General features: G+C 35.0%; 1 protein-coding gene across 2 annotated transcripts in view; it reads right to left on the reverse strand.

The window, feature by feature from the left end:
• Window positions 1–215: 215 nt before the first annotated feature.
• GALNT3 (polypeptide N-acetylgalactosaminyltransferase 3) overlaps window positions 216–21,663 on the reverse strand; it is a 39,823-nt gene continuing 18,375 nt past the window's right edge. Inside the window, exons 3-11 of one of the 2 annotated variants that reach the window (XM_074363819.1) lie at window positions 17,768–17,940; window positions 13,533–13,682; window positions 11,696–11,930; window positions 11,100–11,217; window positions 9,473–9,673; window positions 7,094–7,225; window positions 6,793–6,894; window positions 2,265–2,417; window positions 216–1,326 (exon numbers count right to left, since the gene is read on the reverse strand). In XM_074363819.1, coding sequence (XP_074219920.1) covers window positions 1,204–1,326; window positions 2,265–2,417; window positions 6,793–6,894; window positions 7,094–7,225; window positions 9,473–9,673; window positions 11,100–11,217; window positions 11,696–11,930; window positions 13,533–13,682; window positions 17,768–17,940 — 1,387 coding nt within the window. In that variant the 3' untranslated portion in view covers window positions 216–1,203. The remainder of the gene's footprint in view (window positions 1,327–2,264; window positions 2,418–6,792; window positions 6,895–7,093; window positions 7,226–9,472; window positions 9,674–11,099; window positions 11,218–11,695; window positions 11,931–13,532; window positions 13,683–17,767; window positions 17,941–21,663) is intronic. The other variant, XM_074363820.1, reaches the window with a different exon arrangement.

The following is a 21,663-nucleotide window of genomic DNA, read 5'->3' on the forward strand; positions in this document are numbered from 1 at the left end:
ATTAGCAATTAGTACAAAATTTTTAAAATTCTCTAACACAGAACCTTTTCCATTCCTTATATTTTATGCCATTTCTATTCAATATCTTTTTTCTTAAGAAACATTGATGACTCTACAATTGGTGCTCAGAAATTTAGTGACCAAAATTCATGCTTCCCCTACTTATTATCAATTATATATTTTACCCAAAAAAAAAACCCCTTAAATAGTTACAATAGTGGTAAGAATTTGTTTTATTGTGTTCTCCATAGATAGAAATAAAGGGGATTTTTTTTGGTGAAAAAAAATTCATTACAAAGACAATCTATAATTGAATCAGTAACAAATAAAATTTAGCTGTAAATGAGACAGGTATTCTGCATTTGAAATTCAATTTCATAAACATTCAAGATTAGTGAATTTTGGTAAGAAAAAAAGAAGACTAGCAGAAAGGAAAAAGACACCTTTTTAACAGATAGCAACTTAAGAGCTGTTTTTGTTTTTGTTTTTTTTTTAATTACTTTGGGAAAACACAGGATAGTTACTTAAGAAAAGTCTTTTACGGAAGACTTAAGTGCTTCAAGTCAAGTGTACTTTAGACTAAAATATATTTTAAAATTTGCCAAGAAACTCAAGTGTTAAAAATAGTCTCCTCCTTATTCATTTAATTTCATATTTAAGGAAACATTTGACAGATAAGTAAACAAAATGCAAAAAAAGTTTACCTGCATTTTTATACAATAAATTCTAGATCTATAAAAAATTTCCTGGTTTCACACAAAGGCCAGTTTTTGACCTTAACTGATCCATTCCTAAGTAGTTAAAAAAATAGAGTATCAAATCTTTTCCCCTCCCCCCAAAAAACTAGAAGAAATATTTAAATTGTGAGTGTGTGAATGTAGCTATGCATATTCTCAAGCATACAAAACACACAAACATCACTTTACATGGAAAATTATTTTCATCATACTGTAAACATCTCTTCCTACACCTGGACATTTCAAAATAGTCTTTGGTATGACTAGTTATTGTGCTTTGAAATGGAAACTTAAGGGGTTTCTGTAGCAGTGCTACATAGACATTTTAAGATATAAATAAAAATGCACTTGGAATAAGTTACAATTAGCTGCTTTTGCATAATTTTCAAAAACTACAGTGTATGCCTAGTCACAGTTTTATGAGAATGAATATCTCCTTTTTCAACTCCTTAATTTTAAGGAACACTTAATCATTTTGGTTAAAAATCCATTTTTGGAGTGGATCTGATGGCTTGCATGACACTAAGCTTGGATGCTCTCCACTTGCTGAAAGGCACATTTTAAAGAGTGGATTGTATAGAAGCTGGTCCTAAAATAGAAAGAAATACAGCAGACATTAAGTTTCAAGGCTCAAAGTTAACTGATAAATATGAAACACTTTATGGTCTCATCAAAACTAAAGGGAGACATATACCAAATGTACACCATTCTTAACTTTTAATCTAAGATCTGCTATGTCTGATACAATTCTTGTTGGGTTTTGGTATAGGCAACACCATTTATGCCACCACTGTTCAGTTCACAGAAGGTGAATGAAGAGATGTGTACAGAGCAAGGTCTCAATCAAGGTTTTTTAAAAAATTCAGTGATTTAATTGCAAGTGACAAACTCTTTAAAAAATCCTAAGTCATGGGGTGGAGGGTACAAAAAAATTAAAACCTAATTACCTCCCCAACCAAAAAACAAAAAGAAGAAGGAAAAAAAAACCCTAAGTCATAAAAATCAGTCTTACAGTGTTCCAGTATTGCACAAAACAATATTCAGATAAGAACTGCTAGGTTCCAGCCAAGCTTTAAAACATATGTTTAAAAACAGAAAAAAACCTTTCACATATTCTCTCAGTTCTAGATTCATGAAAAAGTACTAACACAGGGAAAGAATCACTTTAGGTGAGAAAAAATATTTTTTTCCTCTCTGCCAGGAAAAAAATGTATGACTGTTGCAAGAAGTATTATAAGAAACTCTAAAAAGACAAATTTGAACAACTATTATTACTAATCCACAGACTGTTGATCTGCATAATTCATGCTCTAACTAAGCAATTTTACAACTATTTTGCTCCTAAAAGTATTTAATTCACAGATAGACTCTTATCACACGGGCAGACATACACAACGACTGAGCTAACACAGAGAAGTTCTGATGGAGGATGTTAACACACTATGCACTGCATGCATTTTCCCAGATGAGCAGTTAAAGCTAATCAAAATAACTACATGAAGGGGTGGATTAATTACACTGAAGTACCTTCTGGATCTCCCATATCTGTTCTCCAGTGGCAACTGTCTTGTGACCTTTGTAGGTACACGGCTTCAGCTGAACAACACCTTGAGCAGCATGAACACATAATTCCTTCTGAATGTTATGGCGAATTTCATGTTGAACGGAGTATTCAAAGTACTGTGAAAGAAAGAACACTGTTACTGATAAAAGTACCCTATAGCCTCAGTTGCAAAATAATCAGCCAAAAAAAAAAAAAAATCAACTCACTGAATAATGGAGTCATATGCACTTCAACAAAATAATACAATAAAATAGGTATCAGAATCGTAAGCTGAGTTTTTGAGACAGAAAATACTACAGCCTTTTTCCAGCCTATCACCAACAGGTAGTTACTTAATTAAGAAATATTGTCTCCATCACCATGTCAGAAATTGGAGGCTATCAGTTGGGATGGTGGCAAGAAGGATGCCACAGAAAAGAGCCTGGAAGCTTTTAGCAAGCCAACTAACTTCCTGCCTTTCCCCCTCCACAAGGGTTCCTTCTCTCTTATTCATTTCAACTAATAACATTTTCCTTTAAACTAGAAACATTTCACAGAGCACTCTTTATGCCTCAGTTTCCTTGCCTGTAAAATAGGTAATTTAATAGCTCCAACCCCATAGGAAGATAAATGGGTTAATACATGTGAAACACTTAGACCAGTAACTGGTACATGGTAAGCGTTCAATACATTTTTAGCTATCGTCACTATTATTGATGCTTCTGTCTCCCATATGTCCAATTAATTAGCTCCCCAGTCCTACTGAATCTTCCTCTCAGATGTTACCATCCCACCCACCCTTCCTTCCACATCCTCACTTCTCTTGTTCAGGCACTCCAAATCTCTACTGCAACACCTCCAGCAACCTATAATCCAATCCACTCTGCTGCCAGTTAGTCTTTTATAACATTGATTTGATCCCCTACCTTCCCTGCTTAAGTGAATCACTCCTGTTGCTAAGATAAAGTCCACACTCCTTGACTGGTACATTAAATCTTCCATTTTCAATCTTACACCAACCATTGCCCCAGTTATACACTATATTCTTTTCATACAATTCTACCAATGGAGGACAGGTGTATCCATAACTCTAAGACTTTGCTTTACTGTCCCTGCCTAGAACATCCTTCTGGATCCTTCTCTGCCTAGCTAACTCCTTTCGATCCTTCAAAAGCCAATTCAAATATTACCATCCCCCTTTACTTTTCCCTGAATCGGTCCTATGTACAAAAATTACACTCTTCTCAGGGTTCCCACTGACCATCAGAGATAACTTTCATAGCACTCTGTTAACCATAGACCAAAGTCAGGCAGTGTATTTAGTAATAAGTTCATTACAAATCAAATATTTCATAATGTTGACATTCCTAAGATAAAATAAGTGAACATAATTGATTTTCAATAATGAAGTAATTAGTCTTAGCACAATATTTATTGAGCCCTTATTATGTGCTAGACCTAAACCCTTTAAGTGTATTGGAGTAGGCTCTCTACAAACATTAGCTGAATTAATCTTGAGTTCCCCTGGTCTTAGCCTCATGCTTAATTTATCTCCTTCCACAAATATAATATCAGTCATTTTTATAACTGATAGTTCTTCACGTGGAGTCACTGAAAGAAAATGGGTTTAGATCATAAAAACAGCACTCTGGCTGTACTTCTTTAAGAAAGATAAACCTTAGGACCTCAAAGATGATAAGAAAGGTTGTCTAGTGCTTTACTTCACTCCATATTACTTTTTAAAAACCATTAAAAAGGAAGTTGTAAGGAATGGAAAATAGTTGAAGATTCTTAGACATAATTAGCTAGCTGAAGACATTAGAGAGACTTGTAATTTAGAAGCAGGACAAATACACTAGAAGAGAAATGGGAGGAAGCAAAGCAGTGTGTTACAAAGCCATAGTGAACTAAACTGCCTGGCACCAGGATGTTAGTCCATCCAGTCACATTATCAAAATACATACTTTCACTTGGCATGTTCAAACACTGTTACAATGGAGTTTTATGCTATAAAAGTATCATTATCTGATCAAAACGGTAGAAGGGAGCATGAGGAAATGATCGAGTTAGATCACATCATAAAACATCTAGTACTCAAGGAGCTACAATTCCCAAGCTAGTTTAAATGCAGTGTGTGATTGAAAATAACATTTAAAGGAAATAAAAAAAAATCAATGGCTGTGTCAGGATGATAGAAGCCAGAATTATCTTAAAATATAAACCAGAAAATATTCTTCTTCTTCTGCTCAAAATCCTCAGGTGGCTTCTATCACACTAACTATTAAATCCAAGTTCCTTCACTAGGCCAGCAAAGCTTTATATGACCAGGTGCTTTATCCACGCCCTTGACCTCACTTTCCGCCCTTCTCTCCCTGGACCACTCTGTTCCAGCCACGCTGGCTTCATGCTTGCTCCATTTACCTGCCTCGGGGCCTCTGGCCTTGCAGTCCCTCTTCCAGGATGCCCTCCTCCTGGAGCATGGTCCCTCTCCTAACTCCCTCAGGTCTCTACTCTAAGGTCAGCTTCTCAAAGAGGTCTTCCTAAACCTCTGAAAATAACTATCCACCCCCACACGCAAATTATCACCCCTTTCCTGCTTTATTTTTATTCATACCTAAAATTACATATTTATTTTTTCCTTTCCTTCTAGAACACAAGCTCCACAACATAGGGACTTTGTCTTTTTCACTACCACAACAGTGTCAGTTACATTACAGACTCCAAACAGATATTTGTTGAATGAATATGTGAATTATTTCACCATCCCCAAATTTTTAAGACAGCTATATGCTATTTATACTTTAAAAGTTATTTGAGACAGAACTATGAAAACATCTTTATGGCAATAACAAGAGGAAGACAGAACAACGTATAGAATATGTCTTTAACTTTTGTGATAGAATAGATAAAACACTAGAGGAAGCCTAAAAAAGTTTATAAGTATTTACATTTAGTGATAAGATTTTTACAAATGAAGAAATATTTCTCATTGCTCAGAAACTTAGTTTTTACTAGGATAGTCTAGTAGTATAGTCCAGTGTTATTGCCAAAAGAATGCAACTATTTACATAATTTTTCTTCTAATAGAGAGTAAGGAAATTTTTAAAATATGCATATAGAAGTATACACTTACATGTATACATACACACGATGTATATGTATATAGATACAGGTATATATGCATGTGTGCATGTGTATATATAAGTGTATGCATGTGTCTCTCCATCCTGTTTCAGAGCCACACCTTAACCATCCTGGACCCTATTTACTACCTACGGTTTCTGGGCATCAGCATCATCTACCCTCAGCAGACTGATTGCTTTGGATAACTAAGGATTGGAAGTAGATTAAGCTGAGGCTGAGTAGGAAGAAACATGGAAGAGGCTGGATCAGGAGATAAATTGGCCCTTTCTTCTTAAAACTTACATCATCAAAGTCCCATCCTGTTAAAATAGGACACCATGAGTATTTAATATTGTAAAAACCCTCTACACAGATCTTGGACTCTAAACCACAAGACCTGCAATTTCCAGGAGAAAAAAAAAAAAAAAAAAAACACCAGGTCCTCCCCTTAGCACGCCTCTCTTCATGCTATTCTCAGCCCATTCTCATTTCCGCCAGCCACCTCACTAACTCCTGCATACCATTCAAAAAACGTCTTCAAATGGTCATCTTTCCCAGAAAAATGTGTGGGCACAGAGTCTGCTTCAAATGCCCTCCTCCATACCCCCAGAGCACCCTGAATGTTTTACCCCAGACCTCATCACCCTGACGGTAACTGTTGGTTTTGAAATACAGATTACTGAAGGAGTTAGAATCCAAATTGCTTGAACCCAGCAGAGAATCTGGCATTCAGGGGTCACTCGGTGAATTTGCTGAATTAATGAAGAAAGAGTCTAATCCTTCCAGAAATTAACTTGTAAAATGCAAGGAAATGAAGCTAGAAGCTAAAAACTAAGAACAATATTTTAATATGTTCTCTACCCATAGTGACATTTGACATTTCAGTCCTAACTTGTAAAACAGTCATAAGGTAGTTTCAAGCAGAGGTGTTCTCAATCAAGGAGAATCAAGAACATACTTTTGTTTCAGTATATATTGATACAATATCATGATGCACAAAAATATGGTATTAACATTATGTTATTTGCTGTTGGATCCAGTTAAATATAGCTTTATGTATAATTTAGCAAAATCACCATGCCAATAGTAACGCAACATCAAAGATCCACCCAGAAGATCCTGGTTTTTTATTTCAAATGGCATTATTCTGTCATTTTCTTATTTGGCTTTCTGCTGAATGGGTAAGCAACCTCAAACTGCTCTCTGAGTCAGAGTGAAAATCAAAATACTATGTAACTTCAGTATTAATTGCCAAACTTAATCTGAAAACATTTCACATACTAGTTTAAGTGAACATAAAACTGATTTAGGGGTTCTGGAAAATACGCAGCAACTTACTCAAGACTGTAGGCGCTAATGAGAAGGTAGGATTTTTACTGCAGTGCTCACCTGGTTTCCCCCAAGTCCATGACATGTATACAGAATTAATGGTTTGCCTCCTTGATTATTTTCTCCAACATCCAGACACAGAGGCTGACCAAAGCTTTTAATCTGAAGGAAAAATTTCAAGTTAGATTTTTTAAAAATTTATGTGGCTTACATTTTTTTCAATTAATTTCAGGAAGTGTTGTTAATAATAATAATGTAAAATCTCAAAAGCAATAAACCAGAAAGTATTTCAGCAATTTTTCCTGAACCACATAAATGTTGGTGGCAAGAGAATGCAGTAAAGGAACAGGAAAATACTCACATATCCAGATATAACAGGATTAAGGTCTGGCACATATACTTCTGGATAAATATTGTTCAGATACCATGTAAAATTTTTACACTGAAGGCGTTGCTTTATTTCAAATCTTTTTGAAAGATCACCAAATGATTTCTGGAGAAAGATGAGAAGGGAAGGGGAATGCTTAATTAAAACAGCAGTAATAAAGTACTTCAAATGCTATTATTTGTATTTACATTTAGGTCTTAAAAAAAATTCTGGGCCAAAGTGCAAGATGCAGTCTAACGGCAGTCACCATTCATTTAGGCGACAAGTATGCCTTGCTGCTCACTCTGGCTTCAAAAAGAATCAAGGACTCCTGCAGTGCTGACCTAGTGCTATTTTATTCTTCCTTTGTGCCACAAACCTCCGTCAGGGAACAATGATCTCTAGCAAAATGTTCAGGGCAAAAAACAGTAGTGGGGGCATCCAAAATTGATCCCAGTTTTATACACAGAAGTGGTCTGTACAGCGAGGTGTGAGAAAGCAGGTCCAGAGAAACAGTGCTGACGTGTAACATAATTTAGCCCTCTCCCCCAGCCAGCACCACAAACAACACACACTTGGGAATAATTTCTTCTACTTTTACTCCTAACAGTATCTTCTAATAATATCCTAACAATAACAATGTATTAGTAGAAAAAGGGAAGTTTTTAATAAATTGTGTTTTATTTATCTTATTTAAAGGGACTAAGAAAACTAAAAACAAAACAAAACAAAACACTATTAAATTGAAAAGGTATTTGGTCTAGGCAAAATTTTGAAGAAAATTATAGTGGGTGCCTAAACATATGAAAAAATAAATACTCAAGCTCATCAGTTCAACTAAGGAAAATATTTTCTCCACCAGCTTCAATGTTTGAACCCAAGTGTTTTAGCAAAACGTATGAAACGCTAAAGGACTTCTGGATGGCTTAAGGAATTTTACCACATGGCTCTGTTTGCCCTGTGGTAAAAATAAGGGTTTGCTGGCTCGCTTGCCCCTCTGTGGGTGACAAGAGAGCATACGCTGTATTTAGCACACACTTGCCTGCTCAGCCAAGTACCATTGTGCAGTATACAATCTGCCTGATTGGTTTTGGTGGCCTTGGGTAACTAGTTAGCAATCTAACCCAATAGTGCTCTGGCTTTGCATTGTACTGACATGTTACAGGGAGACACCAGAGACCAAAGAAAAGGTGAAAGGAGGTAACCAGAGCTTTATGACACTCAGAATGTTGATGCCCTTTAATTTCAATATATACCTCCTGGCAAATCGGCATTGTTTCTTACAAAGAGTTGGGTGCTGTTCACTGAAACATGTCCTTAAGCTGTCTAGTTTATTTACCACATCCAACATTGAAACTGTTGGGATTCAGCTCTAATGTATTAGGCATGACGATCCTGAAGGGCTTTTATCTAGGACAGGTCAATACCAACCACAGTGCCATACATTTGTTAGCATTTATTTTCTTATTTCACAGCTGCTCTGGGAGACAGGCAAGCATTTTATTTTAAGACAGGGAAGGAGAGAGAAGAGACATGGTGGAGCACACACTCCATGTCTGCGAGGTGCCATCCCAATTTTACAGTCTCAAGGGGCTTAGCCAAAGTCACTTTTCCAGGGAGTAATGGAATCAGAACTTGCTATTAAAAAAGCCTTGGTACTCCCGGTTCATTTTCCTGCCACGTTCTGACACCTTCTCTCTCTCCAGTTCAAAATGCCACTTAGCACACTGACTTAGGTGCTAATCACATCACCTAAAACCAGTTAAAAGCAGTTCCACTTACTCTTACTTTGAGTAAAATATCGAACCAAGGCAGTTACAAAACTAAACATCTTCCATTATTAAAAAGGGCCACATCGAGTAGAATGCCTTAATTTTTAAAAAGCAGTTTAGTTGACTTTTTCAAAAAAAAATGGCATCAATAAATTGTATATTTTTGAGTTAAAAAGCCCAGCTTTAAAAAATAACTTTTTTTTTTAAATAGAAGTATACTCAGTTTACAATGTTGCCTCAATTTCTGGTGTACAGCAATAATGTTTCAGTCATGCATACACATACATATATTCCTTTTCACATTTTTTTCATTACAGGTTACTACAAGATATTGAGTATAATTCCCTGTGCTCTACAGAAGAAACTTACTGTTTATCTGTTTTATATACAGTAGTTAGTATCTGCAAATCTTGAACTCCCAATTTATCTCTTCCCACCCCCTTTCCCCCCGGTAACCATAAGTTTGTTTTCTGTGTCTGTGAGTCTGTTTCTGAAAAATAACTTTTTAAAAAAATGTTTTATATTTGAGTTGACTCAAACAAGTAAATGGACATGTGAACTTACTGTGGATTTTTGTTGTAATTTTTTAGTTCTCACTTACTTGTTTAACAATTTTTGCTGCATCCGTGTTTCTCCTATAAAATATTTCCTTGTATTCATCCATCCAAACTTCTGCAAGGCGAACTTGGTTGCGAGCAATCACCTGAGTGCCTTTTGGAAAGGTATGAGGGCTTTTGCTGCGAAAAACATGTCCAACAACAGAGCAAGGCATAATCTCCAACTGCCCACCACATTGCCACACCTGATAATTAATGATATTTGTTTAAATTTACAGTATTTTAGGAAAATCAAAGTGTTGCTTTTAAGTTTACCTTTAAGATAGTGATAAAAAACAAGATAAGAGATTTATTATAACTTTACAAATAGTCTCTGTTCCCTGCCAGTTCAAGTTAAGTTCTTAAATATAAAGAACAATTTTATTAAACAGTAGAGACTAAAGAAAAAAACCATATTTTCAAAAAGAATTTTAATGAAATAGTAATTTCAGATTTCTCATAACAATAAATTCTAAAATTTCTTTTTTTTTTTTCTTTTTGCAATAATTATACAAGTTCTCTGGAATTCACCAATGGCTCTTCTGCATTTGGCTTCCATAGCAGACCTGGAGTACGTGGGCCCAGACTTTACCCTTTGCAGATTCAGTTTTGTAATCAAGAAAACAATTCCAGATAGTCATTATTACCAAAGCACAATTTATTAAACTTGTAAAGTAGTTGTTCATTATTTTAAAAGTCATACTATTTAGAAAGAATCATACTATATAGATGGTCAAAAAGCTTACTTGCATGAACTCTAAATAAAACGGCAAATCGTTAAATCAGTAACTACTCATTTAAATATCTTGACAATCTATTCTGCCATAAATAAAAATCTAAAAGTCATGTTTAATAGCCTGTGCTAATATTAGGGCAGTGATTGTATTCTCTCTCTCTCTCTCTCTTCATTTTAAGAAAAATGAGAACGCTCGGTGATATGTTCAGTTCAACAAACTGCTTGAGAGCCAATGTGTGCTGGAGGTTGGGAATACTGAAATGAATAAAACAAGACCCCTGCCCTTAAGCAGCTCAAACTTGGCTAAGATCATCACTGCTATTATGTGATGGAGCCAGAGCCAAAACTTAAATTTTCTAACTCCTAGTTCAGTTCTTTTTCCACTACATTCCAGCCTAAGGGATAAAAAAATGAATGACAAAGTCATTGTAGAAATGAACTCATGAAATCATACACGTACATGTGGAGACCATCCAAAGCCTTTAGTTTCTCATATTAACTTTTAATATGTATAGGAAAAAAAGCTTGTTTAATCCAAAGAGTCAAGTTCAATGTCCTTTAAAATTATACATAAATGTTTTTCCATTCTGACTCCCTTGATAATCAACCAATTTCCTGAAGCACTAGATTTAATTATATTTATCTTGGCTGGAATTCAGTAGCTACAAGTGCATTAATTGGTGTTACTGCCTGGACACAGGCGTTTAACTGATTCTTCTTGTTACACTGAGAGAAAAGAATACATATATTAAGTTACATTTTAAGAGAAAATACACTTATTCTAAAATTTCCAATATTAGAAAGCACAAAAAGTAAAGACTGCATGCATCCGTGATACTATGTATCAGCCAACTAGAAAGATCTATTTAATATGTGTGCTATACTGATACACTTACTCTGAAAGACATTTCTATATTTTCACCTCCCCAAATTTCCATTTCTTCATCATAAGTTCCAATATATTCAAAATACTCTTTTGATATGGAAAAAAGGCCTCCTGCAAAAGTGGGTGTTCTGAAAAATAATTCATTGTCAAACTTTATTATAAAAGCCAAATAAGAGAAATAGAACATATTTTAAGAGCAACTGAATCAAATTTACAAATAAAGAGAGATCACAATTTCAAGAATTTATATAGATAATAAAAACTAAAAATACTATCTTCAGAGTTGAGTTTTGGGGGATGGGGAAGAAGTATTTTAAGTGACCTTTCCCAGCAGAGCACATTAAGTGTCTTCTAACCAAACTTAAAGATTCTTAAGTAATGATTAGGAGGAAGACATAAGAACTCAATTCTGCTTCCTAGTCAGTAACACCATGTGTAAGCAAGTACATAAATAAATGACTCTTCTACTTCTATTCCTTTCATATAGAATACGTGTGTTCTTTGTTAGTGTGAATTACATTGGAGGAAATTACTGTAAAAGGCAAAGACTGCATACATATTCAAATAATTGAGCTGTGTATAAGACTTTGAGAGCAATCATCTTACTTAATTGGGTACGTTTCATCCTTCCTTCTTTGCTTCTCATGATCGGGGAGTGATTCCCAGCCAAAGGAAAGGCTCCAGTCAAAATTCCCACGGTTGTGGTTGCTTCCATAGGGAGAAGGTTTATTGAATTCAAACGTGTTCAGATCTATGGATGCAATATCTGGACTCACGACGGCAGTGTAGTTCTCTGCTATTCTGGCCAACAGAGGCTCTAACCACCCGTAGAAACATTCACCTGGAAAAAATACAATTTTAATTAATTCAGTGAAAACAGGGTTTTGTCCCTTTTGGATTTTGGAAGAGGGTTTACAGAGAAATGAGAATAACAAAGCCATTTGTGTTTTGAACATTTATAAAGGGGAGATTTCTTGAAGGTTTCTTGTCACGAGTAAGGGTAGGATGAAAAAAGTGAGGCAAGGTTAGGCATAGATAGAAAATGGTTTTTTTAAACTTTAGAATGGAAGCAAAATGATACTGGTATATTTAACTTTCAGACTGTGTATTTCTCTTTAAAATGGGCTATGAATCAAAGGTAACTTTTTGCTGATCCATACCACCTAGCTCCAAAAACTGTTTGTCTCCCTGAGTTAAGGATAGTAATTGAAATCTTCATTTCTCTGACAGGGTCTTAGGAGAAAGTAAGTCAAGGAGTCAGAATATTCTGACTTCAGCAGTTGGAGAAGAAGGACCGATCAAACCTGTGCAGCCTTAGTGACAGAGGGTAAAGGAATGGCATGAAAGGTCTGGGCCCAGCCCAAGGCCAGGCTGTCTCCCATCACACACAGAGTTCAGGAGATGCGGCCTGTTCAGTGCTACTCAGGGCTCCCATCATCAAGTGGAGTTTGGCAGTCATGGTCCAGGAGGACCATCAGATACATCCACCTGGAGAGGAAGGATGACTAGTCTGACATAACTGTAATTTTGGACCAGGAAACGGAATACTAGAGAAGGCACCATTTCCTTTTGAAAACATCTCTCTTGTATTACCTTTAGACGTCTCTTAACTGCCTGGTATTAAGAGAGTGCAGGATGTGAAAGCTCTAAAGAGACTCAAGCAAATCTGAAAGCCCTTCTGTAACAATTAGCGTGTGCTCAAAACCATTTTCTTGGTCAAACATAACCTAAGGGCTGGCCAATCCAAAGCCAAACACTCAGAGTAAAACTCACTAAACTTAGAGCTTGAGGGACTAAGTGGCATTTTAGTAATACCTAACATGTACATTAAACATTGACTCTAAAAGTACTTTTCTAAATACTTCATTTAAAATCACTGACACTGGAAAAAAAAATTATTAAACTACAAAGAAAAAAAACCCAGGAGCAACAAAAACTGACAGCATCATGGGAGAGATACCAGAAATTGTGAAGGGGTGCCCCTAACTTGGCACAAGGAGTGTGTGACTCTTTGAGGGGCAAAGAACTGAAATATAAAAAGTGAAAGTGTTAGGACTAGGACAAAATTTAATATTAGGGTTGACCACACTTAAACAAACAAAACTTTCACTCACTTTGAAGTGTAGTAATCAAGAATAATAAGGAAAATCACTTTTTTTTCCCCACAGAATGCGTATCTGAAAAAAAAAAATCCCAGATATGGATAGCTCGCTGGAGAAGCTGGTCACTGGAGGAAATAAAGATGAGGAGCCTCAAACACAAAGGAGGTAAGATCTCTGAATAAGTGCTGTAGTCTGCTTGGGCTGTCAGTGCTGAAATCACCAGTTGAAAATGATGTTAAAAAAATGCAATTAGGTATTTAAAGAAATGGCTTCCTTACCTTTTACATTAGAGGGAGGGGGAGGGAGAATGTAACAAACTATGTCTACACGTACATACTTACAGTGAGCATCTAAAAATGTGAGCGTTTCAGCCGTTGCTACCGTTGCTCCTAGCAACCTTGCAGTGATCAGACCTTTTCTCTCTCTTTGTCTGACTATTTTTACTATAGAAAATTGTTTTATATATTCTTCTAGTTTATCATGTAAGTACTCTGTAAGAAAAAAAATCAGGATTAACTCATTCTTAAGTTTATTTTCATATACAACATATGAAAGCTAATAAAGAGTCCACAGAGGAATGACCCCTCCACATGCCTAAGCTTAACAGTTGTACACGTCCCTCCCTGACGATAAAAATCATATCTTTATTTTAACTCTTTATTAGAGAATAAAAACTATATATACACATCTTACCTTCTGAATTATTACAGTGCATGACTTATAACACAGTTAATGTGTCTGCATCATACCAATAAACACAATGCGTTTGGGGGGAGTGGGAGACTTCAAATCGAGTGGACCCCAGGACTTAAAATGACTCATTTGGAGGCCAGAGAAAACAGACCAAGGAGTGAAAAAAATTGAATTTGGCCAAAACAGACATTTGAGTCATTTTTAAATTGGTATTTAAATCTGGAAATTTATAGAAAAATGCCAAGTATCAAAAAAATCCTCTGATATTTAGGCAGTGGTCAAAGTATTTTAAGACCAAAATCTTGAGAAAAAGAAGACAAGTAGGAAAATCCAGGACTACAGCAGTTTGGGAATATTTCTACAAAGAGTCAGCAGAAAATTTTTGAAAGCTCTGGAGTCTCTTGACACAGAATTTTTTCCAGTAAAAATATGAAGGAAGAAGTGAGCATGCAAATCAGGAATGAAGTTAAAAACAGGCAAAATGAGTATATAATTTAAGGCACTCAATGTTCTAAGTTGGATGAGATATATACTAAGCAAGAGTTAAAACAGTAGGTAAAAGAAAACCACATCAATCAAGTCAGTCAAGTATCGTTCATATTTTTAAATAACTTCTTAAGCCTGCTTTTTCACCATTAAATTCTTGATTCTTTGTTGAGTATATCATGCATTTCTTCACATGGCCTTCTTGGGCCCAGAGCACAGTCTCAAAAAGATTTGGGAATATTGAGAATGTCAGAATGTCCCGGGTAGATGTTTGCTTCTGCCAGATTTCAGAAGCAAGTGCAGATGGTTTTGACTTATCTGTCATTACATATGTTTTTTTCAACTCTCCAGTGGTGCAGATAAGAGAGTTGCTTATTTAAAGTTTAAACATTCATAGAGGAGGTAAGAGTCTAGGAACAGCTTTTGTGGAAAAATAAGCCTATCTAAACATTACTGTCTCAGAATAATAAACTTTTTAAACACCTTCTAAGCACCTCAGAATTGATTTTCTGAGAGATAAGTAGGATTATAATTTGTCTTAAAAATACAGTCATAGATATTTCTGCTTTAATCATAGACTGGTAACACAGAAACTTGTTAAGACAGGAACATTTCAAAGGTCTTAATGGGAATTGATTTTTTAAATGGAGTCACTATAGATTCCTTCAATAAACCCTCCCACTGTTCATATGTTAAGAAATATTTGATTTACCCACAACTTCTGAACTTCCTACAAATTCAGCACCTATCCACACCCCTCATTTTGTGAACACAAAGCCATGAAATCGGATTTCCTGGGTTCGATGTACAGCGCCATTACTTTTAGCTATGTGACCTTGGGCAAGTTATTTTACCTTTTTGTACCTCATAGTCTCTTTACCTATAAAATGGGGATATTAGGACTTGCCTTCACAAGGAATTGTTGGGAGGATAAGATGAAAGGTTACTATACCAATAAGACATTTAAGACAGGGACTAACTCTCACACAGCCTATGCTCTGAAAGTGTTAATTGTAATTTGTTTGCTGTCATTGGGATTTAACTATCTCTTTGTTAAATGATAATCCACATATTTACGCTGCTTTTCCTGAAGCAAACTGAAATCAGGGACTATGGTTTTTACTTCACAAGCTCCTTTACAGTAACTAGGGACACATTTTCCACAGTAGGTACTCATTAGATAGCTCTTTGATTCAACAAGACCAAATTACACTATAATGCAAAACTAGCCCTTGTCAAGAAAACTTTTCCAAATCTATTGTTGATAGCTATAAAGAATTATAAAAAATATTCAGACCCTTTGACAAAGTCGTCCTACTTCTAACTTATCTAAGCATATAATTCAAAAAAAAGGGAAAATAACATAAGCACAAGGATATTTATTGCAGTATCATGTATAGTAATACTAGGAGGTAAATAAAAGTAAGTGGTTAAGGAAAATGTATCTAGCCCATTATTGTTATTGAAACAAAAGTTTGGAAGGTAACAGAAGAAGGCTAATAAAAATGTTATGTGAAAATGTCAGATTTCAAAACTGGATTTCTGACATGGGCATAATTACTTAAACATTATGTTTTTATTTAGACAGTGATTATGAGAGAGAAAAGGAAAAGATTAAAATGGTTAAAACAGGAGGATCATAAATGGATATCATTGTTCATTCTGATTTCCTTTAATTATATTAATCTTGTTGTAAGATTAAATTAACAGAAGTTACCTTCAACTGAAGGCTCACTAGAAGAAGCCTTACTATGCCCCTATTACCCAGATTCTTCAAAAATCAACAAAATAAAAATTGTCTGAGGAAAAAGTTCAAGAATGCAAGGAAAAGGAAAACATTTCTAAAATAAAGTTTTGGGGGTTTTTTAGATAAAACATACAAGAGGTATGCAGAACTTAATCAGACGTCATTTAAAAGTCCATGGATTTTGGTCCAAATAGACTGAAAGATAAGAAAAAATTCAACAAATCAAGCAATAAATAAATTAGCTGATTACAACTGGGTGGTGAAGTAACCTGGGTAAAAGGATTGGAGATTCAAATCAGAGATCTGTATATAGTGTGTAACTTGAATCCAGGGGACTTGAATTATAAAACTTTCCCATTTGGTGGATAGATTACACATCCAAGTCAAAGATCTCTAGTGATAAGCAATCTATTCCATCTAGATGTTAATTTAGCTCAAGAACATAACTTCAATTCACTCAGGATATTTTATTTTGAAACCACAGGAATGTTTAGAATTGTATGTAGAAATAAATAAACCAGGATAACGATTTTATGCTTTATTCACTTACTACCATATCTAAAGTCTGGATACATCTTATAATTGATGACATGTCAGCTAATAGGCAGCATTTTTTTTCCTCATGGTCCATAAAGTAATGATTTACCTTACAATGGATGGTGCTTTGGATTTGATGCAAGAGTGTTATCCCATTTTACAGATAAGGAAACAACTAGTTAGTGCTGGAGCTAGAATTGAACTTTAAGGAGTCTGGTTCCAAACTTGGGCTCATTCAGGAATAAATTTTGTAATCATTGAAATAATGTGTATGTGTTTGGTATTTAAAATACTTTAATGTTTGAAAATTCAGTAAATTGGAGTACTTACAAGATTATCCTTATGAGTCCAATTTAAAATGTGTAACCTAGTAACCACCTATTGACTTGTAATTTTAATGAAAATGCGTTAAAGATTTTGGCTAACTTCGTAAGTGCTACTGGAGTATTTAAAAGAGCCAAAATGAAACAGGATGTGGTGACTCTTCAGTAATTTTTAACTACTCTTTTACATTATTTATTAATTAATGTATGATTTATATTAATTTATCTAATCTTCAAAGCAACCACAGGAGTTACCACTTGTGTATTCCCTCAGTTCTAAGCTGTACAATTATATACTTCTTATAATCAATGGCATGTTAGCTAAATTGGCTGTTAGGGTCTTTTATTCTAGTGGTAGGTACACTAGAGATGTATCATACACAATAAATTTTATGAAATTTTACAGATAACGATAAAGAAATTGAGGCATGGGGTGGGGTTAAGTAACTTGCCCAAGTCACATAGCTGGTTAGGATCAGAACTGGGGTTCAAACCAAGGCAGCCTGGTTTAAGGCTCAAATCTGTGCTCTTAACCACTATGCCTTACAATAAAAGTCTCACACTGAGGACTACAAAGTTATGAATAATGGTGTTTCATACATTTCTGAACTCCAAAATGTGTGAATATGGACATCCCTGGATGCTCCTTTCATCCATCATACATGCCATCCAAGCCACTGTAGTCAAGCTCTGAGATGGCACACAGAGAGTACAATGTAACTGAATAGACTTTGGACGGCACCACATGGGTTTACTCAGGAAACAATCTAATTTGCATACGCTTTCTTACCATCTACACTAGCATCATCCACCAAAATGATTTCCTTCAGCAGTATGGCAGGTGAAGAATAGAGCACACTGTAGACAGTTCTAAGCAGTGTGGACCACGCTTCATTATGAAAAACTATTATGACACTGGTGGTAGGCAGGGGAGGACAGCGCTTAAATTTCTGTTCAATACATCTAGAAAAAGCCAAAGAAGTAGAATAGTTATGAATTTGATTACTTTACTTCACAGCTATAGCATTACTAAAATTATTGTTAAACCTTTATCACAATAGAAATGATAGTGGATAGTTTCTTTCCATGTAAGATGATCTTAATGCTATGTAAAGGCAGAAAGATCAAAACAAAATTTTTTACAGACCGCTCACCCAGAGATCATGTCCAGTGATACTGATCACACGTCAAGGATTGAAACCTGCTTTTGTAAGCATTCGCAACAATATAATTTTAAATACAAATTACATTTTAAATAAGAAAAATAACCTACAAGTGAGACAACCTATAAAAATGGCAAATGTTTGTAACTACTCAAATGAAAACCAAGTTTTTCTCCTTCCTTATAGAAATCAGGCATTTTTCTTAATATTTGCAATTTTAAACAGTGCAACTTTATTAAATGAATCTTCATCTTTGTAGAAATTATCTCAAATTAGATACTTTTCTACATATGTAATATTTTCTAAGTTTATTTAATCAATTTACTTAAGCTATACCAGAACCAAAAGGGAAAAAACAGCTTACTTACAGTAAGTAAGCCTATTTTCTTATGATGCTCATCATTCAGCAAAAACTCATTAAGTACCTACCATATGCCATATGCCATGCTGTGTTAAAGATTTTGCTCCAATAATCCAATCTATTACTTAATTAAATAAGACCTAGGCATTTAAAATTTTCCTTTTAAAAATGCCATATTTAAATTTAAAGTAAAATATCTAAATCCATGTTAAAAGGCCTGTGTTCCTGTCACCACCTGAAACACTGATAGACACAAGGAAAGAGACCCCTAAGTAATTTTTGACTGATCAGTGGTACTACCCGTTCACTAAAAACATTAGTGACAAATTGATCGTGAATTTATTTTTATAGCAATGTCATCCTGAATGAAAATAACCTTCAGATGAAGCCACTGGGGTGTGGGTGGGTCTGTATGATCTCCAGCCTTTGAGACTGGAGATGACCAGATTCCCTCACCTGCTAAGTTGATGTGAGGATCAAATGAAATAATACATAAGAGAGGACTTCAAAACGCTGTAAAATCAAACAGAGTGAACCTGGGGCATAAAGCATGTGTGGTCTATGGTAAAGATAAATAAGTAAGATAACTTTATCTCGAAGTTCACTTAAAAACCTAAAGGGTTGTACAATTTTAGACAACAGACTATGAAATCCTCCCACAGAGTCAAAAGCCACTATAAACAGTGTGTGAACAATCAAACAGTGCTGTTCAAACCCAAAGATAAAGAAGTAAATCATTCACTTATGGAGATAAGAGCCCAGCACACTTCAGTTGTTCTGCCAGGGTCGGTGGGGAAACCAGAGCCCCCAGAATGGGACTAGAGGCCCGGGAAAGCCACCCTAAAAAGACACTCTCCACACTCTCATTAATTTTAATTACTACTTTTATAGCCATATCTCAATATGAATGTGCTTCAGATCCTTTTCTGAGAGGAGGTCTTTAGGTTGAAATATTTGTAGTGATAAAAAGGAATTAGGTCAGGGATAAAATACTAAGACGGGGTGACAACACCACTGAGCAGGAAAAGAAGAGGGAGGTTCTGAGTGAAAGTGATTCAGCTCCTTGGTACCGTCATGGTTTTAAAGTGTAACATACACACGTAGCCAGAAGCAATCACATTCATCTGCACTGGTAGATGAAAGCAAATGATTTATTCTAAATTGAATTTTGGATAAACAACCAATTAAAAATAAAATCCAAACACAAACTACCTATTTATATTCGAGTCAGAATTACACAGAAACAAATGACTAAATACAAGTTTGTATTTTTAATAATGTCTTATAAACCAACATCAGGTCCAAGTAAACATTACAAAAAACTCCATACTATAGTATTTCTTTCTTAAGAAAAGAGAAAACCCTACTATTTGTTGTCTTATAAGCACTTTGGAGAGGGAGTTTTGGGATTAAAAAAAAATTGTTTCCCTTAATTTATTTGCCGTGTGACTAATTAATACACTAATCAAGAATTACAAAAAGGTTTCTAAGATTTAAAGTATAAAACTTCACAAAAATTCACACTAATAAAGTGTTACCACTTTAATCTCATGAGGCCTTCCCTCAGTTTAAGCTAAGATTTATTTGCTCAACTGATAAGTATTAATATCAAGTAAAAGTATCATGTTATATTGTAAATGCAGGTGATAATAACATTTCACAATGTGATTTCATAAACCCCATTTATTTTGAAACAATTAGCATGCTCAGCTTATGCTTTAAAAGAAGTTGTTTCACATGTCATTTAAAGTGGTGAAATTAAAATAAGTTGCCAAAGTGATTACAGATTCCTTGTCAAACCATTTGAAAAATTTGGCATACAGGACGTGCTTAAATTATCAGTCAAAAGACCATCTGGCTTTGGGAGAAACTGGATCTATATTTCTAATGAGCATGTAAAAGTTTAGCAATTCTTCAGAAAATGTGTCCCCTACTGATATAGGTTAAATTGAAAGTATGAAAGTATTAAATCTTAAGCAACCGTTCACAGTTCTAAGGTTATCCATTCCTATCCAGAAAAAGGTTCTTTGTGTGCTTTGCTATTTTGCACTTACTGATTGGTTAACATTATTAAATATTATAGCAGCTTCTCAATGCTTTACTGGGGGAAAAAAAAAGCTTATCTTGAGCTCACTTTGACTGTCATGTCAAAGAAGAAAAATCATGCTTCTTGTTTTGTGATGTGGATTGCTTTTCAGTCAGGACCTCTCTCAAAAATCAGTAAAGTGCTATATTGCATTTTAACCTATTAAAATAAAAAAAGAACTAAACTGTGCCCTGTTAGAACATTTTACAGACATCTGTTTCTTCACACATTCATTTAAAATGATGAGCAGTATAACCTTGAATCACACAGATTAGGACAGAGCAACAGAAATCTCACTCACACGACTTCAAGTGAGGGACTTATAGTTGGAGCAGGGACTCGTGATCATAAATCTAAAAAATTATGAGGGAAGCAATAGACCTAAGTCTATTAAAGTACATTTCTTCAGGTTCACATCCAAGTGTAATTCTGTTATAACCGGAAAGCAAAATATATAGTCGCTGTTTGCTTGCAGTTTATCTATCCTGTACTTTTAACAAATCTACAGATTGTTTGAAAGCACTGGAATTCATTTTAGTTATTTCAGTGTAAATAGAGCTTTTGAACACTACCGCAAAGACAACAAAATGGTTAACTATTAACAAAGAGGTGGCATAGTAGAATCTAGGGGGAAATTGTAATCAAAATACTGTATACTTGAGATAAACATGTAAACAATGTGACAATAAAAAGCAATGTTAGCCTCTCATAAGCTAAAGGGAGACACCCCTATAAATACAAGAACTTATTCAACCAAACTCTAGAGAAAGAATCATAGTTGAATTAGTAATAACAGCGATATTGTCTCTTCAGGGTATTCTGAAATATAATTATTGCACTAAAAGTAGCCACAAAGTCTGTGACTTACCTCATAAAATATCATTATCTAATAGCTCCAAAATCTTGGCACAATTTTTATTATTTCTATTCCATAGCAATGCACAGAGGAACAGAAACAACTCCTCCAGCTCCCACATTTCCCATAAAACCCACCCCATATTTCCTACTTAACAGATGAGAAAGCTAAAGCATTTAAGAATAAAGGATTTCCTTGTGGTTCTACAAAGCTCAGATCT

Source organism: Camelus bactrianus, chromosome 5, assembly GCF_048773025.1.
Source record: "Camelus bactrianus isolate YW-2024 breed Bactrian camel chromosome 5, ASM4877302v1, whole genome shotgun sequence".
In the NCBI taxonomy this organism is placed as follows: Eukaryota; Metazoa; Chordata; class Mammalia; order Artiodactyla; family Camelidae; genus Camelus; species Camelus bactrianus.